This window comes from Nothoprocta perdicaria, unplaced genomic scaffold (assembly GCF_003342845.1).
Source record: "Nothoprocta perdicaria isolate Ctin4 unplaced genomic scaffold, notPer1 scaffold_35, whole genome shotgun sequence".
Taxonomy (NCBI): domain Eukaryota; kingdom Metazoa; phylum Chordata; class Aves; order Tinamiformes; family Tinamidae; genus Nothoprocta; species Nothoprocta perdicaria.
In genome coordinates this window covers 1,444,038-1,467,653 of record NW_020455588.1, presented here as the reverse complement: position 1 = coordinate 1,467,653, position 23,616 = coordinate 1,444,038, and the positions used below count along the sequence as shown (strand labels likewise).

The window sequence follows — 23,616 nt, the reverse complement described above, 5'->3', positions numbered from 1 at the left end:
ATGAATGTACCTTTTATTTCTTTTTCACTCATCTCTGTTTTCCTCCGCTTCCGTCTGATTGCAATGTGACAGCAGTGAGGTGAAAGCTGATCAGCTGTAGGTTTCTCTGCTGCTGAAATGAACTAACTGTCCACCATGAAACTAGCAAAAGTTTTAGCTTTGTGTATTTTTCACTTGGTGATAAATGAGAATATTATGCTGTACTCTTGATCCTTGAACAGCGTCTGAAACCACCCCACACACCTTTGTCCCCTGCTTGACTGCAGGATGTGTTCGGCACAGCTTCCCTGCCCTGCACTGGGCTCACAGGAATGAATTCAGAACAAAAGAAAAATCCCACTACAATTGTATTTGTCATTAGCCTCTTATCACAGTTCCCATCTATGTACCTGCAAAAACATAACAAAACCTTCATTAATTTTCTTTTAATTAGCTGCTAAGAGAGGCAGTAACTCATCAACCTCTGCAGCTGGACAGTGTTCTCTGCATAAGGAACTGCAGGGTTCTGCAGAGGAGAGAAGACTAACAAGAAATCAAATGGAAGAAAGACTTTTGAGGAAAGTTTTCCCCTCCTTAATTCATATACCTGCATTCACTACTTTTCTTATCCAGAAATTTGTCAAGTAATTTTGGGCTGGAAATGCAGTTTCACGCAGGGATATAGAGGTTTTACTGGAGTTGGATTTTTTTGCTTCAATTCTTTCTTTTTTTTTTTTTTTTTTTTTTTTTACTAAAAATGAGCTCTCTCAAAACAACTTTTCTCTCAACAACTTCCATGAATATGGAAGGTAAAATTTTCACTCATGACTTGACAGTATATGGGTGACATTTGACTTTTCTTGGAGATTTTTGGAGAGCTGATGCTCACCCTGAGGGATGTGCTCATGTAGTTGGTAGCTCTTTTCACATACAGACCCAGATACCCCCGGATTGCAGCCAGATTTACCCTGAGGGTGGCAGTGTCTAAGGGACAGGCCATAATGGCCCTGGGCCCTGCTGCTCAACTCCATGAATCCTGTAGTGCTCCGGGCTGGCTCTGCCTGTGGCTGGTACAGCACAGCACCAGGTAGCCAGAGGACTTAAAGAAAGAGCGTCTGGAAACTTGGGCATTTGGTTATACTGAGGATCACCTTATATACTTTTGTTCTCTGTTGTGGCTTGAGAAAACACGGGGGTGTCTGTTTTTGCTAACCTTTAATGCTTTTGTCCTTGATCGCTGCTGCTGTAGGTGACTCTCCCTTCTTTTTTCCCCCCCCCCTTTTTTTTTTTAATCTCCTCCCCTCGTCTCTTCTGTGCGCCCCTTTCTGTCCGTAGCAATATCAAAGACATCCACTCGGTTCTCGAGGTGACAGTTTACGACGAGGACCGCGATCGGAGCGCCGACTTCCTGGGCAAAGTTGCCATACCGCTGCTGTCCGTGAGTCCCCTTCACCTGCCACACTGCCGCTCCGTGCTTTCCCCGCCGGAGAAGGAGGCGGTGGGAAGCAGCGGGGGGACTGCCGCTCCGTTGCCTGTCATTTCTCCACCAAGGGCTGTAATAAGAACACTAAAAAATTTTAACATACTCAATTCCCGGCCATGTTGAATCCCATGATAGTTAATTTTTCCTGACAGACCGGGTCCTGGTAATGAACAGGTACTTGTCAGACTTGCCACAGTTGTTTTGGGTTCTCTGTCAGTTCCAGCAGCTGGGGGTCAGGGGTCGGCGCGGGGGGGTATTCAGCGGAGACCGCCAGACAGACGGCTGTCATGTCCTTTTCCTGCAGATTCAAAATGGTGAACAGAAAGCCTACGTCTTGAAAAACAAGCAGCTGACAGGGCCAACAAAGGGGGTCATCTATCTTGAAATAGATGTGATTTTTAATGCTGTAAGTCTTAACTTTGCCTTTTTTTGTACCACTTAAAGAGTTCCCTTCCATGAAAGCTTTTGTTCCCCGTTTGTAGGGAATTTCTGTCACCCCTCATTCTTTTTTTTTCCCCCCGCTAAGCGGTGCGGTCTGCTCAGGCGCGCTGCCCTGCGCGGCCCGGCTCGGTGCCTCTGAGGCCGCCGCCGCTGCTCCTGCCCCACGGGTGCCCGCCCCTCGGCAGCCGGCTCCCTAAAACTCCCTCATTTTGGCCAACGGAATTGCTCAGTGCTGGGAAGTAACGGCCTGCGATACTCACATGCGTTTCAATGCATAGGTGAAAGCCAGCATACGAACCCTAATGCCCAAAGAGCAGAAGTACATTGAAGAGGAACACAGACTGTCCAAACAGGTAAAGGAAAGGGCAAGGGAACACTCATCCTTTTGGAAATGTCCTTAATTTCGAGTGCGCACATCTCAGTAGCTCCTATCAAGATGTAGGAGGTAAAGAATAATGTTTCCCTCACCTGTTTGCATTAAAAAAAAAAAAAAAAAAAAAAAAAAAAAGGCATGATACCTCGGAAAAGGTAGAAACAAAATACAGGGGCTTATTCTATCTCCTCTTTATAAATTGCAGCTTGATTTCCATGAAATATGTGAATAAGAGCACAGTTGAAACCCTCAGGTTCCACACGTATCAGGTGATAGCACAGGTGCATGTAAACCAAGTCTTGCATAAATTTTTGCTGTTAACCTTGACCTGAAAGATCTCTCTTTCTTTTTTTTTTTTTTTTTTTTTTCCTCCAAGAGTAGATGATCTTGCAGCATTCCTTTAGCCAAATTTTAAATGAGTTGAGCAAGATTTGAATCTCAGATGGAGGAAAAAAAAAAAAACAAAAACAGATTGCTTACTCTTTGGAGAACCACCTGCGTTGAAAGTCTGTGGAACCTCACTCATTTTTTTTATTTTTTTTTTTTCCCCCCTAGGTATTTTTGCCTCTTTTATTTTTTTCTTTTTATTTTGATTCTAAGAAAAAAAATATTTAAACACACTTCTCCATTTTTTTCTCCCCTTAATTTTGATGCATTTTTTTACATCCCATGACTGAAGTATTTTATCTAGGGGTAACCGGGTTTCTGACTGTACTGTGGGAGTAGGATTTTTGTTCAGCTCGCTGCAAAGGCAGAAATCTTAAAACTTCTTCTTGTTTTTGCAGCACTCTTGTAGAAGTAGCAATGAACCTTTGAACGTGAGCATAATTCAGATCAACTGCTGGATGAATTTTATTTACATTGCCCGATTTATTTCATTGCAAAGATTTCAGGCAGAATGCAGCTTCCTTTATGGCTGCGAGTAAAGGAGTTGCTAAAGCTGCATTTTTCACCCTTGTTCCAACCACAAAACAAGAAGGCCTTTTCTTCAAGAATTCTTCTTCTCCCTGCTTTCATAGCAGAAAACGGCATTGTGCCTCCTTGCAGATGGCAAGAGCCATAAACTTTAAATAGCCACTTTTCTTTCTTTTCTTTATTCTTTTTTTTTTTTTTTTTTTGATATTAGCTTGTATAGAATATCCCCTCCTAAGCCCACTTAGACTAAGAAAAGGGATCTTTACAGATGGCTGATGCAGCAGTGTACTAAAATAGCCACATTTTCTGGGAATTACCAGTTGTCTTACCTAGCTAGCATTGCATGTGCTGTCCAGGACACAAATGATTCACTGATTTGTTCACTTCTTTTTTTTAATTGAATTGAAGTTTATTGCCACTTTGGAGGATTTAAGAGTATTCTTCCAAAATTTGTCAACTCATTTTACCAGTTAAGGATATAAATGCATTGTTTGCTCCATCTTTACCCAGAGTGGCAATATTGTTAAGCATGACCCTCTTGTGAGCCTTTAGGGATTTTAAAATATTTTCATTTTTTTCATCTTTTTCGTAGCTGCTGTTAAGAAACTTTATCCGCATGAAGCGTTGTGTCATGGTGCTCATAAATGCTGCCTATTATGTTAACAGCTGCTTTGACTGGGATTCACCCCCAAGAAGTCTCGCTGCTTTTTTGGTATGATCTTTTAACACTTGTTTTTCTTATAGTGTCATCAAAATGTCTATGTGTTCTAGAATGAGAAATAATCCAGTTTGGATCTGTTGAGGGAGGGAGGAAGGGGAAGCTATTTGTTTTATTTATTTGCTTTACGAAGCTATTTCAAATCTTTATTCATATTAAAAAAAGAAGGTTTAAAATGTTCGAGGAAGAAGAACAAAAAAACTGCTTTGCTTTATAGTAAGATATTAGTGAGGTAAAGGTAATAAGGTAAGTGTGTGATACAGTTGACAAATCATGGATACATCTTCATCTTCTTACACATTGTAGTTGCTACCTTGCTGACGTATGTTTGATTAAGAAACAAACAAAAAATCTAGAAATTCTAAGTGTCATTGAACTGGTAGGCTTTTAAATGTCAACATGTCAACTTTTGGTCATAGCTCAATATTTTGGGATTTAAAATAAAATACTAATTCTCCACAAACATTAGCTTATTTATATTAGTCCTTTTAATTATAGTGATATTTGGAAAATTTCCAGCTTAATCACAGATTGGATTTTCCAGGTAAGCTACATTTTACATTCAGAATGATGTGCACTGCAGAGAAGGCCACTGTTGCTATTTGGTTTTTGCTTGTGTGCCTTTCGCCATGAGAAAAAACACCCTTGCTGGAACATCTACATATATGAAGTTGGCAGAAATACTGAAGTGTAGAGCATATCTACCATATATGTGGCCAGCAGACTGTGGTTTGGGGGATTTACAGTGGGAGCCTAGTGATCGTGCTCCTAGCTGAGGTGCCTGGGGTTTGGAGAAGTCACAGCAGCCGTTGGAGCTGCCTTTGCAGCAAAATCCGGGTGCTTTGGACCTTCAGCTCCTTGGCAGGGAGCTTTTCCCAGCAGGGCCTAATTTGTACCAAGTGACAGGTTAAACTTCTCACAGCCTGTCAAAAGATAGCAGCAAGTTTTCAAGCAACGGATACCTATGGTGTTCGTCGAGAGTACAGGGGATATACTTGCTGCTCAAATGGTGCCTTTATTTTTTTTCATCCTCCTTTTATTGAAATGTTGATATCTCTACTTACTTGATTTTCTGCAAAAATGTAAATACACTTGCTGACGTTTACTTTAGAGGGATGGTCTCTTTCATCTGTGTTTCTAGTCATGTTTTTGCATGTTTCCACATATGTTTCTGCTCAAATGTCCATACTGCTTTTACTGCACAGATGAGTAAGTCCTCATCTGTCCAGTTCTGTTTTCAATGCGGCTGTGAAACACCTGTTATCAGTGGGAAGAAGGGAGGTGCAGTGACATCCTGTGCTTTGTGGCAAGTGAAATGGTTTCTTTCATTAAGCCATGGTGCCATTAAATCATAATTGTTCTGATCATAGAACAAATGCAGAGTCATAACAAATACTTGCAAATAGGTAATGCAGAACTTTTGGGGGCCATAGCAGATATACTTCATTACTGTAGTTACAGTGCGTTGAAGCAGAAGCCTGTTTCTAATTGCATGAATTTAGGTCTGCTTTTGTTTTTAATAGTTTCCTCTTGATAACAGTTTTGCTCCGGGGTAGTTACGGATGCTTTATGTCAGCCTCGGGGCTGTGCCTGCCTGCCAAAGAGAAGGTTTGGCCCGTGCTTCAGTTTGGCGTTTGGCGTCCTTTCCAAAAATCAGAGCATCCCTCTCTCCAACAAACTGTTTGTAGCCCGAGTTTTTGTTAGCTAAGCCAAAGCTGCATGAACTTCTACTGTGGTTGCCCAGACAGCAAAAATTTGGATTTAGATGATTTCTAGAGTTTCGTAGCTGTAGTGTGTCCCTGGAACATCCTGCATCTTTTTTGCAATATGTGCATGTCTAATGCTGACTTATGCTGGTACTAAGGTTATGCTGGAATTCAGTAGGCTCTGTGAAAGCATTGAATATCTATGTATCTTTTTCATCTCTTCACTGTTACACAAATGGAGCTGCTTCTTGAAGTTGTCTCCCAGAGATTACAGAATGTCACAGTGAAGTGTCAGTGCCAGAAAGGAGAGCAGAAAGAGGCCCTTATGTAGGTTTCCAGCTCTGTAGGCAGACTAATAAATAATGTAGTAGTGAAAAACTTTTCAGTTAGCCATTTCTTCTTTCCTGGTGGGCTTAAAGATGCACATTCAATGGTATCATAATGCCAATTTATGGGCATTTCACATAATATGGGGTTGTTTTTTCTGATCTTATATTGCCCTCCCATACCAAACCATTGGTACCCTTCTCCCTTTTTCTCTTGCTTCACCTCATGTCTTCACTTCTCAGCGTACCACTCTGTAAAGATGAGCGCACTGTATTAAGAAACAGCTACCTGCTTTGTGCCTTGCATATTGAAATGCTCTACTTAAGGTCACCCTTCTTAAGTAGTCTCAACATTGATCTAAAAAGATATACTTTATTAAAGTTTTATCATGGTGTCTCTTCCCCCCCTTCCCCGCCAAAGATATCAAAAGGTACCAGCTCAACCACTGGCGTTACATGTTCTGTCTGGAGATCTAGGAGTTAAGTTTGTGGATTTCTGATAAAGCATTTCCTGGACTAAACAGTATGTGATGAGTCTGTGTTGTATTTTGTAACCTCATTGCCTTCACTGAGATTTTGTCTGAGGGACTTAAGGTTTTGACTTTTTTTTTTCTCTTTACCTCATTAATTCTCAGTAGAAGAATAATTGCTGCCCAAACGTAATTTCTTATAGGATGGCTTTGAGATTATGGTGACACTTATATTATTAAGGCATTATTTTTCAGGTATTCCAAAGCATTTGTAAATAACTTGTGAAACCTAGGGGTCGATTCTGGCTAGAGTGATGTGACCTTGCATCTAAAATGCCAGGAAACTTGATATTCTGTCCCTCCCTTTTGTTTGTATCTCTTCTTTTCTGATAAATAACAGCTATGAATAGCAACAATGTTAAATTAACATTTTAGTTCCCAAACTGCATTTTATTTTTTTTTTTCATCTTAAGTAGCCCTGTTCTGCCTAGAGGCTGATAAAGAAAATGTAACCTCTTTGTGATTATACTTCTTAAGCATCTAAACACAGTGAAAAGAACAGAAAATATATAGAGAGAGAACATTTGCTGTAAATTCATTTGATTTGATGTATTTGAAGCAGTTTTTAAGCAATTTTAATATTTTTTTCACTTTTTTTCTTAGTTTGGTAATATGATATGCTTCATGCGTAAGAACTGTGCTAGAGTATGCAAAAGTGTCCTTTTTTTTTTTTCTCTCTCCTTCATATTAATCGACTGTGGGCACTGAAATGTCTGGTAAATTGGGCCTAATTTCCATCAGCCTCTTGACCAGACATTTGTGTTCTTGCAGATGTCAGTGGGTGCAATGTAGCGGGGGGGGAAGTGTATGCTCTCTTTTCCAGTACTGTCATTTCTCACTGTAATGAGCACAAAAATAATTGGACAACCGAGCTATCAGTAAAAGGACACACTTCAACGTGAGTCAATGAATTATTTTACGGGACAAACTTTAATCTTTAAATGTGATTGTAGATAATTTGTGCTACCATCTGTCCATTTGGAATTCTTTTAGCCTTTTCAGTCGTTATACAGTAAGTGCTGCTGTGTTTAACATTAACATTTGATATTTTACACATTTAATTTCTGTACTGCTGCGTGGTCCTTGGGGAGCTTCGCTCTAGTGCTACATGAGAGAGACAAAGTATTGATCAGTTAACATTTCAGCTACATTTATGTATGTCGCAAAATTAATGAAAATGCCAGACAAAAATGTCAGAGTGCACAAAAAGGTAGAATTTAAATTTGGTAGTTTAATGAAAAGTTTAAGATGTGCATTATCAAAAATGTCCCCTTGCCTTTAAAGTACAATTCATAACTGAATAACTAAAGGGAGCCACATATTTTACTTAGAGGAACATTGAACATGACATATGAGGGAATATGCAATCTTCAAAGTATTTGGTGTCCCAAAATGGCCTCAGTAAAGCACTTTAATTGCCTGCTTGAACATTTAAATGTTACTCATAAAATAAACTTGTTTCTTTTCTTGTTTGGAAGCAAAGTACCTTTGTCCGATCAGACATGTATTTTTCAGAGCATTTCCTCAAGGTAAAGCTTTCTGTAACACATTCTTCTTTCCCTGTTATTATTATTATTCCTCTCAATCTTTCTATAGCTGTGTATTTTTGTATACAGAAAATATTTTTCTTTCTTGGGCTTTGAAATATTGATAAAATGACTCAACCCTACATCCAAGTCATTTGTCAGGTCTAACTCACCTTCACTTTGTCTTCTGATGTTACACAATTCATGTGTGAATATGGCATAATAGTCTCCCAGCCTTTGATTAAGTGTTGGTTCTCTTCTATATATATGCCATTTAGAAGTGGTGTGATGTTAATTAATCAGAACCAAAAAGGAAGGAAAAGTAAGAATAAAAAGATGGTCTTGTGTATGAAACATTAACTTTTTTTTTTAAAAACATTGACGGGTGAAGTATTTGGCGAGTGAGTTGATAGGGCAACATAAGGAGTGAGAATGTGCTAATATGCTCATTAATTATTGTGCAAAATGTGGGATGACAAGAATTCTGCAGGTATTTTGCAAGTGTGTTTAAGAGCTCATAGGTATTTCCATCGGCAATGCCATTTTTGAGGGGATGACATAAACGTCTTTGAATTGCTTTTTACTAAAGCTGCCTGAGGCAGTCCATCAGATCAAATGTGATCCATCCTTGCCACCTGTTGCCCAGAATTTTAAATTGGAGGAGGTGCTGTTACAGTGGCTGCAAAAACCTAAAATCCTAAAAAAAGCCCTTCCAGAAATTCCTGTTGTTGTCAATACTCTCAGCTCTCAAAAGAGAGCTTTGCAAAGGCAGAGTGACAAGGCAGGGGCAAAGCCAGGTACAAAATTCATTTCTGATGCAAGGCACGCACAGCACAAGGGTCTTTCAGCTTTTTGTCAGCTGCATCTTCATCAACCAGAAAGAGATGAGCTATGCCAGGCTGTTGTCCTTTTCTTCTTGTAAAAGTAAAGCAGGCCAAAAAAGAAAAGGAAAAAAAAAAAGGCAAAGAAAACAGAAACACACAACAACAACAACCCAAAGAAAACAAACAAACAAAAAACCAAACAGGCATCTCAATCCTATTTCCTCCCTCTTGATTTTCCATGAAGCAGTAGAATTAATGTGGGACTACTGCAGAGAAATACAGTGACATTGGATCTTTCTGCAACACCTAACTTTACCCCATGCCATATTTTGGAAAATACATAAAGGAATAAGCAGAGGTGTGGCTGATAGATCCTGGTGCATGTGATGGTGTGGGATCCACACTTCATACCTAAAGAACACACCAGCAGCCGTAACCATCAAAACCTGTGATTCCTGTCACCATCAAGGTGCAGTAGAGATGTGGGAACACTTAGTCTCGTCAATCCATGGAATATACTCCAGCACTGTGTTGGGTTTTGAGACATTTTACGTATGGCATATTATGTATTTGTATGTGTGGTGCAAAGCGAGACTGGACAGTGTTTTGCCTCAGATGTTTTGCTCTAGTATTTTATTTTGTTTTAAAAAACTACTTTTACCTAACTTGGAGTGGTTGCAGACTTGTTAAGGCAGCTTAGGAGTGTGATTCATTGCCTAAGCACAGAGTTGGTGCCATTTTAGATAATGTAGAGCACCCTGTGTGCCCTCCAGCTGCCTTTCTAGGAGGGCACAGGTTGGCCTCAGGTTCTCTCTACCCCATCTGTTTAATCCTAATTGAATTTCAACCTCAAAAATACCTATGTGGTGTAGGGAAATACTTTCCACATGTAACAAAACAAAATGAAGTAAAGAGACTTTGATTTGTGTCTGGTGGAAACAGGAATTATATGGCAGAACACATCCGTGGTATCCTAAGCCACCCGCTTACTTAGCAGACTGTTCTTTTTGTCTCTTCCTTTTCTTACTGTTAGTGAACCGACAACTTTAAAAAAAGATAGTTGATATGTTGGAAGCACCATATACAATTAATCAGAAAAAAACATAAAAATTAAGAAAAAGAGTATTATTTGCCATCATATGTTTGGAATATTATCCATAATGTTCTAAAAATGAGCTTAGCTTTTCCTCAGACTTTGAGGAGATAGTGCAAAGATTTCAGTACAAAACTAGATAACAGAATTCTGAGAGATTGAGTCTTGATTCTGAAATATGTGTTCACTACTGCAGTCCCTTGGTTTGCTGTTTTTTCCATAAGTGGTCAGTACAGCAGGATTTATGTACTTGCAAAGGATTATATACAAGTAAGGAAAAATGGTAGTCCAGGCTTAGTTTGCTACAAGTAATGTGTAAAAAGTTATAGATTCCAGTGACAGAAAATTAGTGCCGTGTTGCAACCACTGCAACTCCAAGACAATAAATATCAGAGAAAAGAAGTAGCTAGTGTAATTTGTGATGAGCCGGATTTAGAAGTGTTAACTTTATTTTAGCCTTCATCACACATACAGGAGTGCTGTGTCATAGGTAAATAAAGAGGATATCTCACATAGGCTACCACAGAGGTAGAAGGGGATAGACTTTTACTGGTCTGTGGCCACACGTGGTGTCCCTGAGGAGGAGAGCCAAGCACAGCTTGTCCACCATGGTCCTGCTACGGTGCTGCCTGCTCCGCCTGTGTTTTTGGAAGCCATGCACACTTGGCACTGTGCATCCATGTGCCTGGAAATGGGCGGCATCCCAAGCAAGGATGGTGCATCCCTGCTCTCACTGCCCTACTGAGCGTTGCAATGCTCCTGAATAAAACCCAAACATTGCACCTGGGAGGATTCAGACAATAATGATGACGGTAATGAAAGGTCCTAAGTAGTCTGTGTCTTGCCGGCTTGGGGTTCCCCAAGTCTCTATTTCACAGTCACTGCAGGCCATTTAAATTTTGATTATGTAGATAGTTTATGTGGACAGATTATAAAATATTTACATTCTCATCCTCTTTCAGTTAAGTCATGTGAGAACCAACGTATCAAATGATGTTAAAAGTGAGGTTTTTTTACTTAGATTTTATTGTAACAGCTTTAGGTGTTACAGTGCTCTGCCTGGAAGCAGAAGGATTATGGGCAGTGCCAGTTTTACTGGAACATTTACTGGTTAATATCCACTAATGTTTCATAAAAAAAAAAAAAATCAGTATGAAAGAGAAAAAGGCAATAACCAGATCTATCGTATGCTCATGAGAAAAGCCAAAGTGAGGGCAATCAAAGAGAGAAGCAGCATTTCAAAGCTTTTCAAAATAAGACATATAAGAGGGTTAGAAAGAACAAAATGAAGTTACCAAGTTCTTCTTAATGCTTCTTAAGCAATCTTAAGTGTACTTATCTCTGTATAGTAATTGCTTGTAGAAGAGGTATGTAGATGTTAGGTGATACTCTAAGTGACTGTGACTGGAAGAATTAAGGAAAAGTAATTTTCAATATGTTCAGTTTTACTTGAGAGAAAATAGGATGACTTTGTAATGTTTCAAATGTATTTAAAGAGTCTCACGTGTTTGTTACTCCATTTTATCATTTGAATTTTGGTCATAGAAACTGGAATCCAGACTGTTAATCAAAAAAAAAATTGATATGTTTTATTTCTGTTAGTGTCATAATGGCGTGATCGCAGCATGTGCCATATGACTAACAGTAATTGGTTTTATCGGTGTAACGAACAGTCTCAAAAAATACCTTGAGCAGCCATAGCCAAAATTACCCGGGAGGTTTCACCGCGTATAACTAGTGTGGTACAATCTGCTGTGCTCTTTCATCCTGCCTTTTTGGCAAGAGAGACGTTGGCTCTCTTGGCCAACAGGGTAAATGTGAGGTGTTCTTCACCAACCTCCTCTCTTTCAGATTTTCTTAATTAAGGGGCCAAACCAAGAGCAGCTAAGTTAGGAGGGAATTTGCCTGTGCCACATTTTTGGGTGTTTACAATGGTCTCTTTTGCACTTAGGCTGGTCACAGCAATGTGAAGAGCAGGAAGAACTGTGGTGCTCACATAGTTTTTCAGTACGTGTAACCTGCTCGTGCAAATTGCAGAGGGAATGTTAGCTTCTTGCTGAATGTCATGTTTGAGCGATTTACCTTCTGCAGGAAAGCAGCATTGCAGGTGACCTTGAAAGAGAACAGGAAACCTCACATAGCCACTGGTTTGATAAAAACAACCCTTTCAGTACTTTCTTTAGCTTGACATGGTAAAAAATAAAATACATCCTCAGATCTGTTTATAGCTTTTAGTATTATATATGAATGTAATATTTTATTTTATCCTTTAATATATGACAGTTTATAACTTTATAATCTATTTATAGGATGACCTAATGAAAGCATAATTTTGAGGGGTTTTTTGGTAGATTTTATTTATTCCGGACTAATAGCTGGGTCAAAATAATCAAAGTATAACACTTCTTTGATGGAAAGGACTCAGGTTGTACTCAGAATTGTCATGGAAGAGAAAGAAGAGCTAGTAACTCTAAGCCAAGAGACTGCACCCAATACCAAATAGACTGGCAACTGCCTGGCAAGTGTTTGGATTTTATGTGTTTCCATGAACAGCATCAGCAGAATTGCTGCTGCTCTGAAGTTGCAACATACCAACTGTATGGTATGCGTCTTTCCAGAGATGCAAATCCTGTAAAAAGAACCTACTATTTTCAAATGTAAAGAGCAACTTAATGTAGTCATATTTATTTGAGATTGACCACTGTGCTTGCAACTACTGTTAGCACTGCGGAATTGTCTGCTAAAAGTGGCTTTACACATCCAGAACTTCTTGGGCAATTAGTGGGCAGCGTTGGCTGAACAGAGAGGACATGATTTTTCTATCTGGAACTGTACGGAAGCTGTGGTTAAGGGTGCTGGTATTTCAGTTCTAATAGACTGGCTTCCCTAAGTAGACACTGCTCATTAATGAGTGGAGATGGGCACTTCCTGACAGCATTAAAAAAAAAAAAAAAAAGTTTGTGTTCAGTTTGAGATCTCTTTTCTGTAATATTCTCAATCTTATTCAAGTCAACTCTTAGGATATTACTGTTCTTTGTATCATGATATATATATATATAGGTATATATATATATAGATTATATATATATTTTTTCTCTCATCTATAAAAGAGAGGGAAAATCCCTTCCTTATCTCAGACCAGAAGGCCTGAAATCCATTTGGATTTGAGATTTCAATGATAAATTCTTAAATTTGCAGGAAAAAAATAGTAATTAAAATTAGCCAGTTCTTTTGAAGACGAGTGATCAATGCTCTAGGAGATATTGTTAATGGTAATTTATCCTTTTAAGACAGCAGGAAAGACTATTTTCTGTTTTAAGTACAGTATTCTTTTTTACTGTTTTACCTTAAATAAGATCTAGTGCCAGAAGATACTATAGTCCTTTAGCATGACTGATGAATTTAAAAGTAGTTTTTTAAAATATTTTCTGCCATCTTAATTATTACTTACTTAAAGCACTTACTGTTAGCAAAGAGATTATGAGTTAATAAAAATGTCATAGTATATAAAACGCAATGTAATTTTCCCAAGATAATGATTAATAGCGTAAGAGCGCATTAACAATGCTCAAAAATCCCTAAATGTTTTAATTTCCTCTTTAAGGAATGGTGTTGGAACACGTAAACAATGGTATGTTTGCAACAGGAGGTAACTAAGGACACCTTCTCAGAGCGTGTTTCGCCTTGTGCATTTTGAGTGTTCTGCTTCACGTCACTGCATTCATAGCTTTGCAACTTGAGATCAGTCTGAGTAGTGTTTGGAATATGGGATATTAATGCTCCCTTCTGTAGCTCCAGTGAAACACAGTTTTAAAAATACTTTTTTCATTACTGTGTATTAGCTAAGGCATTTGGAAAATATCTTCAGTGCACGGATAGGCCGTTATTTAAGTCTTCCTTTCCCATGTGGGAATATCCTGGGTGGCGGGAGCGAGGGGAGCTGTGTGTGGTGCTGTAACCTCATGAGACACTTCTGCTTTGTTCCCGAGCTGCTTCCGTCTTGCAGCAGGTGCCCTGTTCCACCCGAGAGAGCGGGATGCATCTCGGCAAGTTGCTGGCTCACCTGAGCGTGGCTTGCTCGCTCCGTGCGAGTGGAGTTACCTCCAAGAGCCGCCGGGCCCAAGGGCCTCCCACCTTCCTGCACCTGCAGGGCAGGCGGCCCCGCTCCGCGCTCCAAGAACGGCTCCATTGTCCCGGGAAGCGGCATTTGTTTCCGCGGGAAAGCGATGCCAGTTCTCCTTCTGAATGCAAGACAAGGCTGTTATTACTCGAGGGATATTAGGCCTCACTGCTTTTTAGAGCAAACAAATTTGCTGTAACTTTATCTGTAATTGAGTCCTGAATGGGTGCAAATAGAGGCTACATTGTATAGAGCGCGAGGCTGAAGAAAGGGGTTGTTAAAGCCAGGGAAGCGACGTGTAACCATTATATTTCCGAGAGCAGCCTTATCAGAGCTGTAGGTTGTGAAGGAAATATTTTCATTACAGCCTTAGCATTAAGCATCTGTTTTGAATTTGCTTAAAAGTGCTGACAAAGAAGAAAGGTTTCTGTCTGTATGGTGAATATCCCAAAGTTATTGGTTTACCGAGCGTGGATATGAATATCGCCTTGACTAACAGCCTGGCCGGTGAACGATTACCATAAGGACTGCCCGGTTCATGTGTTGCAATATTTGCTTTTTTCCCTTTTTACAGAAAATACAGCAGCCTTGTTCTCCTCATGTCCTGTTTTCCTTATGAATATGTCCAAACACTCAAGAAAGATTTTCCTTTTATAGTTTGGACCCCAGTTGCTTACATGTATTAGGAAAAAAATATTAAATATTACTTAAAACGTCTGTCCTATATGCCTAGGAGAACTAAGCTCTTGCGAGTGGTGCTGATGAGGCTGGTCTAACTTGGTCATGGTATTTTAATTTATGGAAGTTCCTTTTTACAGTCGAGTACTTGTGTGTTCCTTGTATTCTGACTTTGGTAGCAAATGTGCAACCTGCTTCTCTCATATTCTCTTTTTTTTTTTTTTTTTTCCTCTTTTAATAGAAAAAAAAAATCAAGCCAGTTATGGGAATTTGATCTTCCTGATCAGCCAAGTTAAAGTTAAGACCTTAATGTGGTTTCTAATCAGCTGGCAGCTGTCATTAGTGAGTGACAACGTAGTTAATCCCCCCCGCGCCTGCAGCGCGGGCAGCGCGGAGGCGCGAGCCGCCTCCAGGCTCGCTCCCCACCGGAGCTGGGAGCGGGCAGCGGATCCGTGACCCCGGGAGCTGAGCCTGGGCATCGCTGGTTAGTATGCTTCATTGCCTGCCGTGCACCGCGCTCGCCCTCCTGCTCCTTTGCTCGCAGCCTCTAATTCACCTAATTTAAATTGAATTATTTTAATTAAATCTTTTGGCCGCTTCTCACAGCGCGGGGTAGGTGGGAGCCGGGACTGGCGCTACTTAAAAATTAGGGACCCTGACTTGATGGGACCAAAATTCGTTAGCCAAAGATGCTTGTAAATGCCGAAGGAGGCAAAGAGAAAGTCATTTGTGAAGCGGTGATCACAAGTTGAACCAGAGCTGAGCCTAATAGGGGCAGTTCCCGTGCGTACGTGCATGAATAGCATTCCTGCTGCTATTTTTTTCTTTTCCATTGCATTATACTACGAGCGCTGGGGCCACAATTTGCAGAGAAGGAGAAAGGATGAGCAGCCTGAGCAGGGGGGGGTTGTGGTTTCAGGATGGGAATAAAGCTCCTCTTGCTTTATCTCCAGATTTGAGCAATCCTGTCATTTGCCAGTCAGAGAAAGTAATGAGTTTGCTGCTGCCTCGCCGGGCAGGGCTCTCCATAGGTAACCCCTCAGCAGCTCCCTTCCTAGGCTGGCATTCATTTTATTTTCCAGGCATCTCCCAAAACCTCTTCTTCTAAAACCCAGACTATCCCCCCTTCCCCAAATCACAGAGAGCAAAGTAGACCCCAAACCCTACGGACCCCCGTGTAAGCCCTGAGGAGTGCTTGAAAACACAGGCTGGCCGTGCTCTTAAGTGCTGATATTGGCTAATTAAATTGTGCTGCCTGCCTGGCAGTGGCACACATGGCACTTCTTGGGGAGTAGCTTCGCCGTAAGGGCTGCCTGGTAGAGCCCAAACCGCGGGCGCCTCCAACGCACGAGACGAGCTGCTCGCTTTGTCATCAGCCTCCTCGCGGCTGCCGTGATTCCTTTTTTGTTTTGTTTTACACCCATAGCTGAATCTAAAATATAAATGGGCTTAAGAAAGTGGCAGATGATTTCTGGGGGTGTCCGCGCTGTTCACCTTTCTGATACGTGCATTTTTTTTTAACTTAATGCAGTTTAAAGATCATTTCAAGTTTCCCAACACGAAGGAAAGAAATGAGATATTGGATTTGCAAACAAAAGCTTTATTGGCTTATGACAAGTAATCCATCTTTTTGCATTAGGGCAGCATTCTAGCTCAGATTATTTTTCATAATTGATAATTTGTGAGTCATATATTTGTTATCTATTCTTTTATGGGTTTCTAAACAGTGAATGATATCAGAGGTCAGGGAGCCTTCATGAAGGACATATGTTTATTTTATTCCTTTTTAAGTTTCAGTGGGTGTTTTGAGGAACTTTATGGGCATTTCAGGCAGAATGAACAAGGAGCAAAGTGACAGCAGTTTTCCTGATAGAAATTTTGTGCAACAAAAGGTCATAGCAATTCAAGGAAGATGTGAATATTAGAAAATACGTGAAGTACAAGAACAAGGTAAAAATATTTAACTAGAAATCTTTTGAATTTGAAGTCAGCTATGATTATAGAATGATAGTTAAGTGTAAAAGTTATTCACTTGTGCTTTCAGCAAAATAAAGAATATTTACATTTTTCTAACCATAAATATTTTTACAGTAATTAACAGGCCCCTGTTTGCCAGTAAGATAGGGGTATTCAGTCATCCTTTTTTCCTTATTTTTAGGAAAAACTCAATGCATTTAGTTTGAAAAAAAAATCTAAAATACTAAATGAGTTTCCATTTTGATACGTTAGCTTAACTCAAGCAAGTAATTAATAAAAAGATATGGGCATGTGATTTAAAATTTAGATTGCCTAATGAAACTGCTGGTAGGAACTTTTATTAACATTCCTCCTGCAACCTGTGAGTGTTATCACTAACTGTGGAGCCTTGTGGTGCAATTAAAAATAGGGAGAACTAAATAAAATATGAAGAAGTTCAATCAGTGGGTAAGGCAACTTAATTTACAGGCAACTGTAGAGGAGGCATAAAGTATTTTTAAATGTCTGAAATATTAATTTCAGAGCAAATTTGTTATGAGTATGCTGTTATAGCTTATGTGGTTCTCTCTTCAACATTCATTACAACGTTGTCTGAACAGTTTAATTATAGCGAGACATTTCTATTAAAAAGAATGATTCAGGATTATCTCCTTAATTAAAATAGAATTGAGCTCATTTAATTGTGATATAGTTATATTATTAACTATAGGAGAATGTCATTAAAATAACATAAACAATTTACAGTTTCGGAAAATGAGAAAAGAATGGCTGATAATTTTTGGAAAAAAGTACCCTTGAAATTTCATCTGAGAACTGTGAATTGAATTTTCTTCATTGCTTGAGTTTAAAAATCAGTAGAAAGATTAGTAAGATCAAAATATTTTGCCCCTAAATTGTATTTTAGTTATGTAACAGTAAAGGAATAAAGTTATTTAGCATTACTATATATTTTTTATTTCATAATATATCTTACATCAACATTTTTTCTTTTTTTTCCCCCCTGCAATTCTAAGTCTAATTTTTTGATATTTTATTTTTCCTTGTAAGTAACCTGGAAGTAGTTAATAATATGTCCTGATTATTTCAGAAATGTGCTGGAATCAATATGCTCTGTACAACTAGGACTGTTTAAAAAAAAAAAAAAAACATTTTTTCAGCTCATTGGATAACTAATTTTAAATTCCATAATTAGTTGATACAAATAGAAGCAGACTTTCACGTGGTATAGCCAGGGGAAGGTATTCAGGAGTTGGACAAATGGCCACAGAAATAACTCCTTTTAAAATACTCCCTTTCATAGCCTGCTAGTTATATTAAAAAGTATTTAATTGTACTTTTGACAGAGTTATGTCCTTCTGATGCTATGGATATAAAAATACAGCCTTTAAACACAAAAGTGCTGAACTCTGTATTGGGAGGGAAAAATAAATTCTTGGATATTGCTGTGTAATATAAAATGCACTTTATCCTTTTTTTTCCTAAATTTATACTCCTAAAACAAGGGTGGGGGCGTCACTATTCTGGAAAAAAGGCAGGACATTTGTTTTAGTGCGTACCTTGCCCAAATCTTAGTTGATGCTTAAATGCAACAAAGTGCTGCCGTTGCTACTACTGTTGTTACTTACTGGTTGTATTCCAGGAGCATCTTCAGCATCCTGGGCTCATCCCTTGGCCCCTGGTGGGAAGGCTTCCCCACGTGAGCCTGTTCCAGCAGATTCAAATCACTTTTAAGCTGGGTTCAAATCAATAAGGGGGTCCCCAAGAGTAAATTTGCAGGTAGGTGTAAACCATTTGTTAGACTTTACCTGCATAGAGGAAGAAAGGAGCGTGTGAAGGATGCAGGGAAGAAAGGCACATACGTAAATTCCTGAAGCTTCCTGAGCATCTTTTCATAGTCTTAAAAATATTGGAAATCTCATGATATCTGTGCTAGAGCACATGGCTCTCAATGCAATTATTCTATGGAATTTGAATTGTAATAGGGAGGTAGGATGGAAATATTTTTATGAGGTACATATATTTCTTGCCGGAAACTTCAAGGTTTGCAATTGTAAGCACTGAATAGTGACCTTTAAATAGGCAGGGCCAAAATTATGTGTCACCTTTATCTCCGAAATGTGTGTCAGAAAGAGATAGATATTATTTTCTTGTTGATTAAAAAAGAGAAATGTCTTAGGAGAATAGATATTATTTAAATATAGATTAAAAAAAAAAAAAGCAGCACCACTTTTATGAGATTTACTGCTAAATTGTATTAACCAAAAATATTCCAGAATATTAGTTACAAAAATAAAAACAAAAAAAACCCACTTTTTTTTTTTTTTTGGTAGAATATATGTTCTTTCCCTTGAAGTTAATAAGGTTTTAATTTATTGGTAATGCTGCTGCTATGCTATTTTCTCGTAAAAATAGGATTTTTTTTTTCCTATCTTCCTTGAGTGTCATTCTCCTGTAAAACCTGTAGGTAGCAGCCTTGCATCACAGAAAGAAACATACTGCCTTTCGGAGGCACAGTTACTATTTAGGTCGGGAAGTCTTTCCTTGTGCAGACCTCTAAATGTAGCTACTATTATTTGCATAATTTCCAGACTTTGATGACAATCTGTGATCTTAAAACAGTAGCCTAAAGATTATGCATCAAGTTGTTTGGCCTTGTGATTCACTTCCCTCTTAAGATATATCCTTTTTTAATTTTCCCTTTGGAGCTGGTAGAGGAAAGGCACAAGCGAACGCTGTAATGAGGGATCTCGGAGGTACCCAGTAATTATTCCTTTTAGCAGACCCTCCATCAGGTATTAATACATGTGCATAGTTCTACAATTATATATAATAACATTTTCTTCTCTGTTCTGCAAATGAGGTGATACTTGATCTCTTTTAGCTGATCAGAAAGGTAAACTCTGAGTGTGAGCCCACTCCCAGGCACTTCGTTTGCTCTGGCTCTTCCCGTGGACTTGATCCAAGGTGTATCCGAGTCGGCAGCTCCTCAGAGCTGCTCTCTGCCGCGCGGGGCGATGCCCAGGTTTCACTGCACCCGCTGCGCCGCTGGCTCAGGCCTGTGCCCTGGGGCCAATGCCCGTGCCTGGCAGGGCTTTTATTTGCCTTTTCAACTTCCTAGCATATGCAGTAGCAAAATAATGTAATAAAGGCATTACTTTTGAATCCAGGAGTTTTCAGAGAGAGGATTCCCCTGCAAATTATCCTTCGTATTTGGCTTTATTACTTGTGCCCCAGTACCGGCTGGCTCATGCCACAGCTTCCCTTTCCGCAGCCTCGCTCTCAGAAGGAAGGGTTTTGCTTTTGGAGTTGCTCTTCTGTCAGTAATGCAGAATGTCTCTGGGTTTGTTCCCGTCTCAGTAATCGGGACTGTCAGAGAAGATCTGGTTGTTGTCCTCATCCTTGAGAGCGGCGTGCGGGAATATAAAATGTTGACATTTACTCTGTTTTGTTATCTGACAAGAAAGCCCTGAGAAAGAAAGCCACGTTCCTGTAACTTGCCATTAAAGACAGACATCATCTGTACATAAATTTTCTTTTGCGTACTTGTTTATTGGCTAAGAATGTGTTTAATTTTGCTGGAATTATCTAAGTTTTTTGAAAAAAAAATGCAAATGTGTTATTGATGGACAAGTTACTGATTTTCTCAGGCTGGATGGAGCTGTTCAGAGCTGTGCTGTTTGAGAAGGGTGCCCTGTGCATTTGAGGGCCTCCTGTGAACAAGCTGGGCTCTATTGGTATTATGTGAATGTGGTACTGTGGGTCAGAACCTCGGAGAGAGACGTGGGTGAGTGGCAGCCAACCTTTGAATCAGTGTAGCAGGGTGAAAAAAAGTCTGCATCTCAGCCTGATCAGACCACCTGAGTTTCCACCTTTTCTTCCTTTTTCATTCCTTTTTTTTCTTTCTTCTTCTTTTTTCTTTCTTCTTCTTTTTTTTTGTTTGTTGGAACAGAATGCATTTTTGTCATCAAGAGGCACAGATCGAGTCCCCACATGTACACTGCTACGCTCTGCAAGTTTTATAAAATGCAAACCTCCTTGTCTTTCAAATTCTTAGGGGAATGGAATCCAGCCATTAAAAATAAATAAATAAATAAATACATAAATGGAATGATATATTTTCCTTATTAGCTGTTTTTCCTAGCCAGGTGCAGCCAGGTGAACTAGAAGAGCTGCTTCAAACTGTCGAGACAGCAGCCACGTTTGGAAAGCCTCTGTTGCTCATAGGAATATGGATATGTGACACGAAGATCATAAAGCTCCAATTTGCATAACAAGAAGTGTGCAGGCACGGCAGGTCCTGTTTTCTATATATTCCTTTCTCTGTATTTCATTTCTCAACAAGAAAAAATAAGAATATAGAAAACATGATGGATGAGTATTTAAGTACTTGTCTGAAAAGATGGTATGTTAGAAGTTACTCTTTAGCTTCTCGTAGGTAGAAATCTGTTGGAGTCTGTGGTAAAAAGATCAGAGAGGAATACAGTTTTATGCCACTACTTTAGATTACTCTAAACTTAAAATCTCAAGAGAGAGAATAAAACAATATCTCATTATAAACTTATCATATTATCATACTCTAAAGCTAAAATTAGTAGTTCAGTTTTGGCTTTCTACCCTGTTTTGGTGGTGGTTGTCATTGTTTTAGGTGATTAGATTGTTTTAGTTTACTCTCACCACGCATGGAGTATTAGAGTGATGCAAAACTTCTATATCACGGTTGCCATATAAAATATTTTAAGAAAAGGAAGTATTTTTAGTGCTTAAAGTCATTTAAAATTTACCTGATAATCTGATTTAAGATGCTCTGTCTTATGATGACATTCAAGCAATTAGATCAAACTCCTTTTCAGTAAAGGGCAGGCTCAGTCCATGTAAATGTGTTTACCTGAAATATTCCCTCTCTTGGGGAGGAATATTTTCTATTATCAGGAAGGTCCACTGAGCAAAGAACTAGTGATTTGTCACTGTCAAGACACAAGATCAAATTTTCAAAGGAAAGAAGTGGAAGGCAATCACAAGCTTCCACAAAGCAGACACTGAGTATCGTGGTCCTCCTTTTAATGTATTTTTCTTTTCAAAATCTGACACGAATAAGCATTATTGAAGTACTGTTTTAGGAGATTACCAGTATTACTTTGTAGGATGTGAAAAACCTGAGGCCAGATTCTGTTCACATTAGGCTAGTTTTACATCAAGATTTGACTTTATTGAGTTTTTCCCTAGTTTATCTCATTTTTAGATGGAAGCTGCAGATATTTGGTTGCTGAGATCAGTAAGCTGGGACAGAGCATTGGTCGTTGATTAGCCTCTTACGACAGGAAGGATTACATTTTTGGTAACTGTACCTTCAATTATTTTAAAATCAGTTTTGATGAGATCTAGAATGCACTGATTTTTAGATTTCTGACATCAGAAGGAGTGTGGCTAGATCACTACCAGTATCTCCATTTCTGTCACGTGTAGGGTATTTTCATGGCTAGTCGAGGATTGTCATTTTCTGGTGCTGGGAAATTATTGCCTCAAGTTGTAGTATAAAAAATAAAAAATCTTAAGACAGTTAAAAAGAATTACAGCCAATTGTGATCTTAAATCTTTGATCTTAATATGGTGATATTTTAGAGCGGTGAGTAAACTTGCACTGCTCAGTTTTGGGGTTTTTGCTTTCTGAAGTAGCTGGTCTTTTGAGTTATTCATGCCTCCAGAAAATCATCAGATTTTTCACCCATCTGTAGTGAGAAATCTACTCACAACCCCTAGTGTAAAATATTCAACCATTTAGCAAGCAAGAAACAGTGTTGTTTGGAAACCTCACATGTAATTACAAATTAATCCATTAAGGACCTTCCTTACATCACTGCTGTCCTATTTCTGGTTAGTCTTTGGTGTTTGTGCAGAAGTTGGAATCAGTCTCGGAGGTCAGAAGATGCAATTGCACCAAAGAAATCTTAAAAATGTTTTCTTTCTTGCTGAGTGAATCCTTCCTACTCTAATTAGCAAGATTAAGTGTTCTCATTTTTAGATCTTTTGGCAGTTACTAGACTTCCTTCTAATCTGAAATCCTCAAAAGAAAATCGGTCAACAGGACTACCAGGTTAAAACCTACCCATTCTTTTACTCTCAGCCCAGAAAAAACATTTTGCTCTAAGATGAAATGTATTAATTTCTGCTACCAATCACCAATGCCACCAATGAGTCTGCTACCCAGCTCTTTTTCTGCACCACTAGGATATTCATTTGCAGAAACAAGAATAAGCCTGTATATTAAGTAACTTAATATTAAAGATAATAGTGGTTAATGAAATGGTAATTAGCAGAACAGCCTTTTCAGAGTTTCCCTTTATAGTTCCAACCCTTGCTTCTCTAAATATATTAGCTGAGCCATTCTTCTATTACTTCTGTTCAAAAGACAAACGAACCTTCCAGTAAAAAGTTCAATTTAGTTTCTCTCTAACAACAGGAATAAAAAACTAGCAGTTCCCTGTCATTCTACTTATTCATAACAAACTCTTATTTTTCTTCTCCCATGACTAGCTGTAACCTACCAGATGTTGAGGCATCATTCATTCTGAGACTTATATTTTGCTCAAACCACTTGCAATGAAGTAACAGATTTTTTAGAAAAAAAGGAAAATGTCAATAGTTGTTAGGAATTACATAAAGAAGGAGAGGGAGTGTAAGACACTTGGCACTGAGATAGAAGGGCTATCTAGTGTTGGTCCTGAGCCCAGGAGGTCCAGTTTTGGTCCCTGCCTGGTCTTGGGCAATTCACGTTGGCCCGAAGTCTAATGGACTAAATGTGCTGGACAAAACCAGAAGTCTAATGTTTCCTGTTGGCTCCCACTAGAGGGAGGAAATAGGAACTATAGGTGGAGTCTTGGCCCCTGTCTCTGGGATTATCCCTAAAGCATATTCACCTCGCTGTCCTAA

At 39.0% G+C, this 23,616-nt stretch overlaps 1 protein-coding gene across 4 annotated transcripts in view; it reads left to right on the top strand.

Moving 5' to 3' along the window:
• Window positions 1–23,616, top strand: part of MCTP1 (multiple C2 and transmembrane domain containing 1) — a 206,082-nt gene that overhangs the window by 115,613 nt on the left and 66,853 nt on the right. For all 4 annotated transcript variants that reach the window (XM_026044074.1, XM_026044075.1, XM_026044071.1 and 1 more), the window contains 4 exons: window positions 1,315–1,417; window positions 1,767–1,868; window positions 2,182–2,256; window positions 3,784–3,903. In XM_026044074.1, coding sequence (XP_025899859.1) covers window positions 1,315–1,417; window positions 1,767–1,868; window positions 2,182–2,256; window positions 3,784–3,903 — 400 coding nt within the window. The remainder of the gene's footprint in view (window positions 1–1,314; window positions 1,418–1,766; window positions 1,869–2,181; window positions 2,257–3,783; window positions 3,904–23,616) is intronic.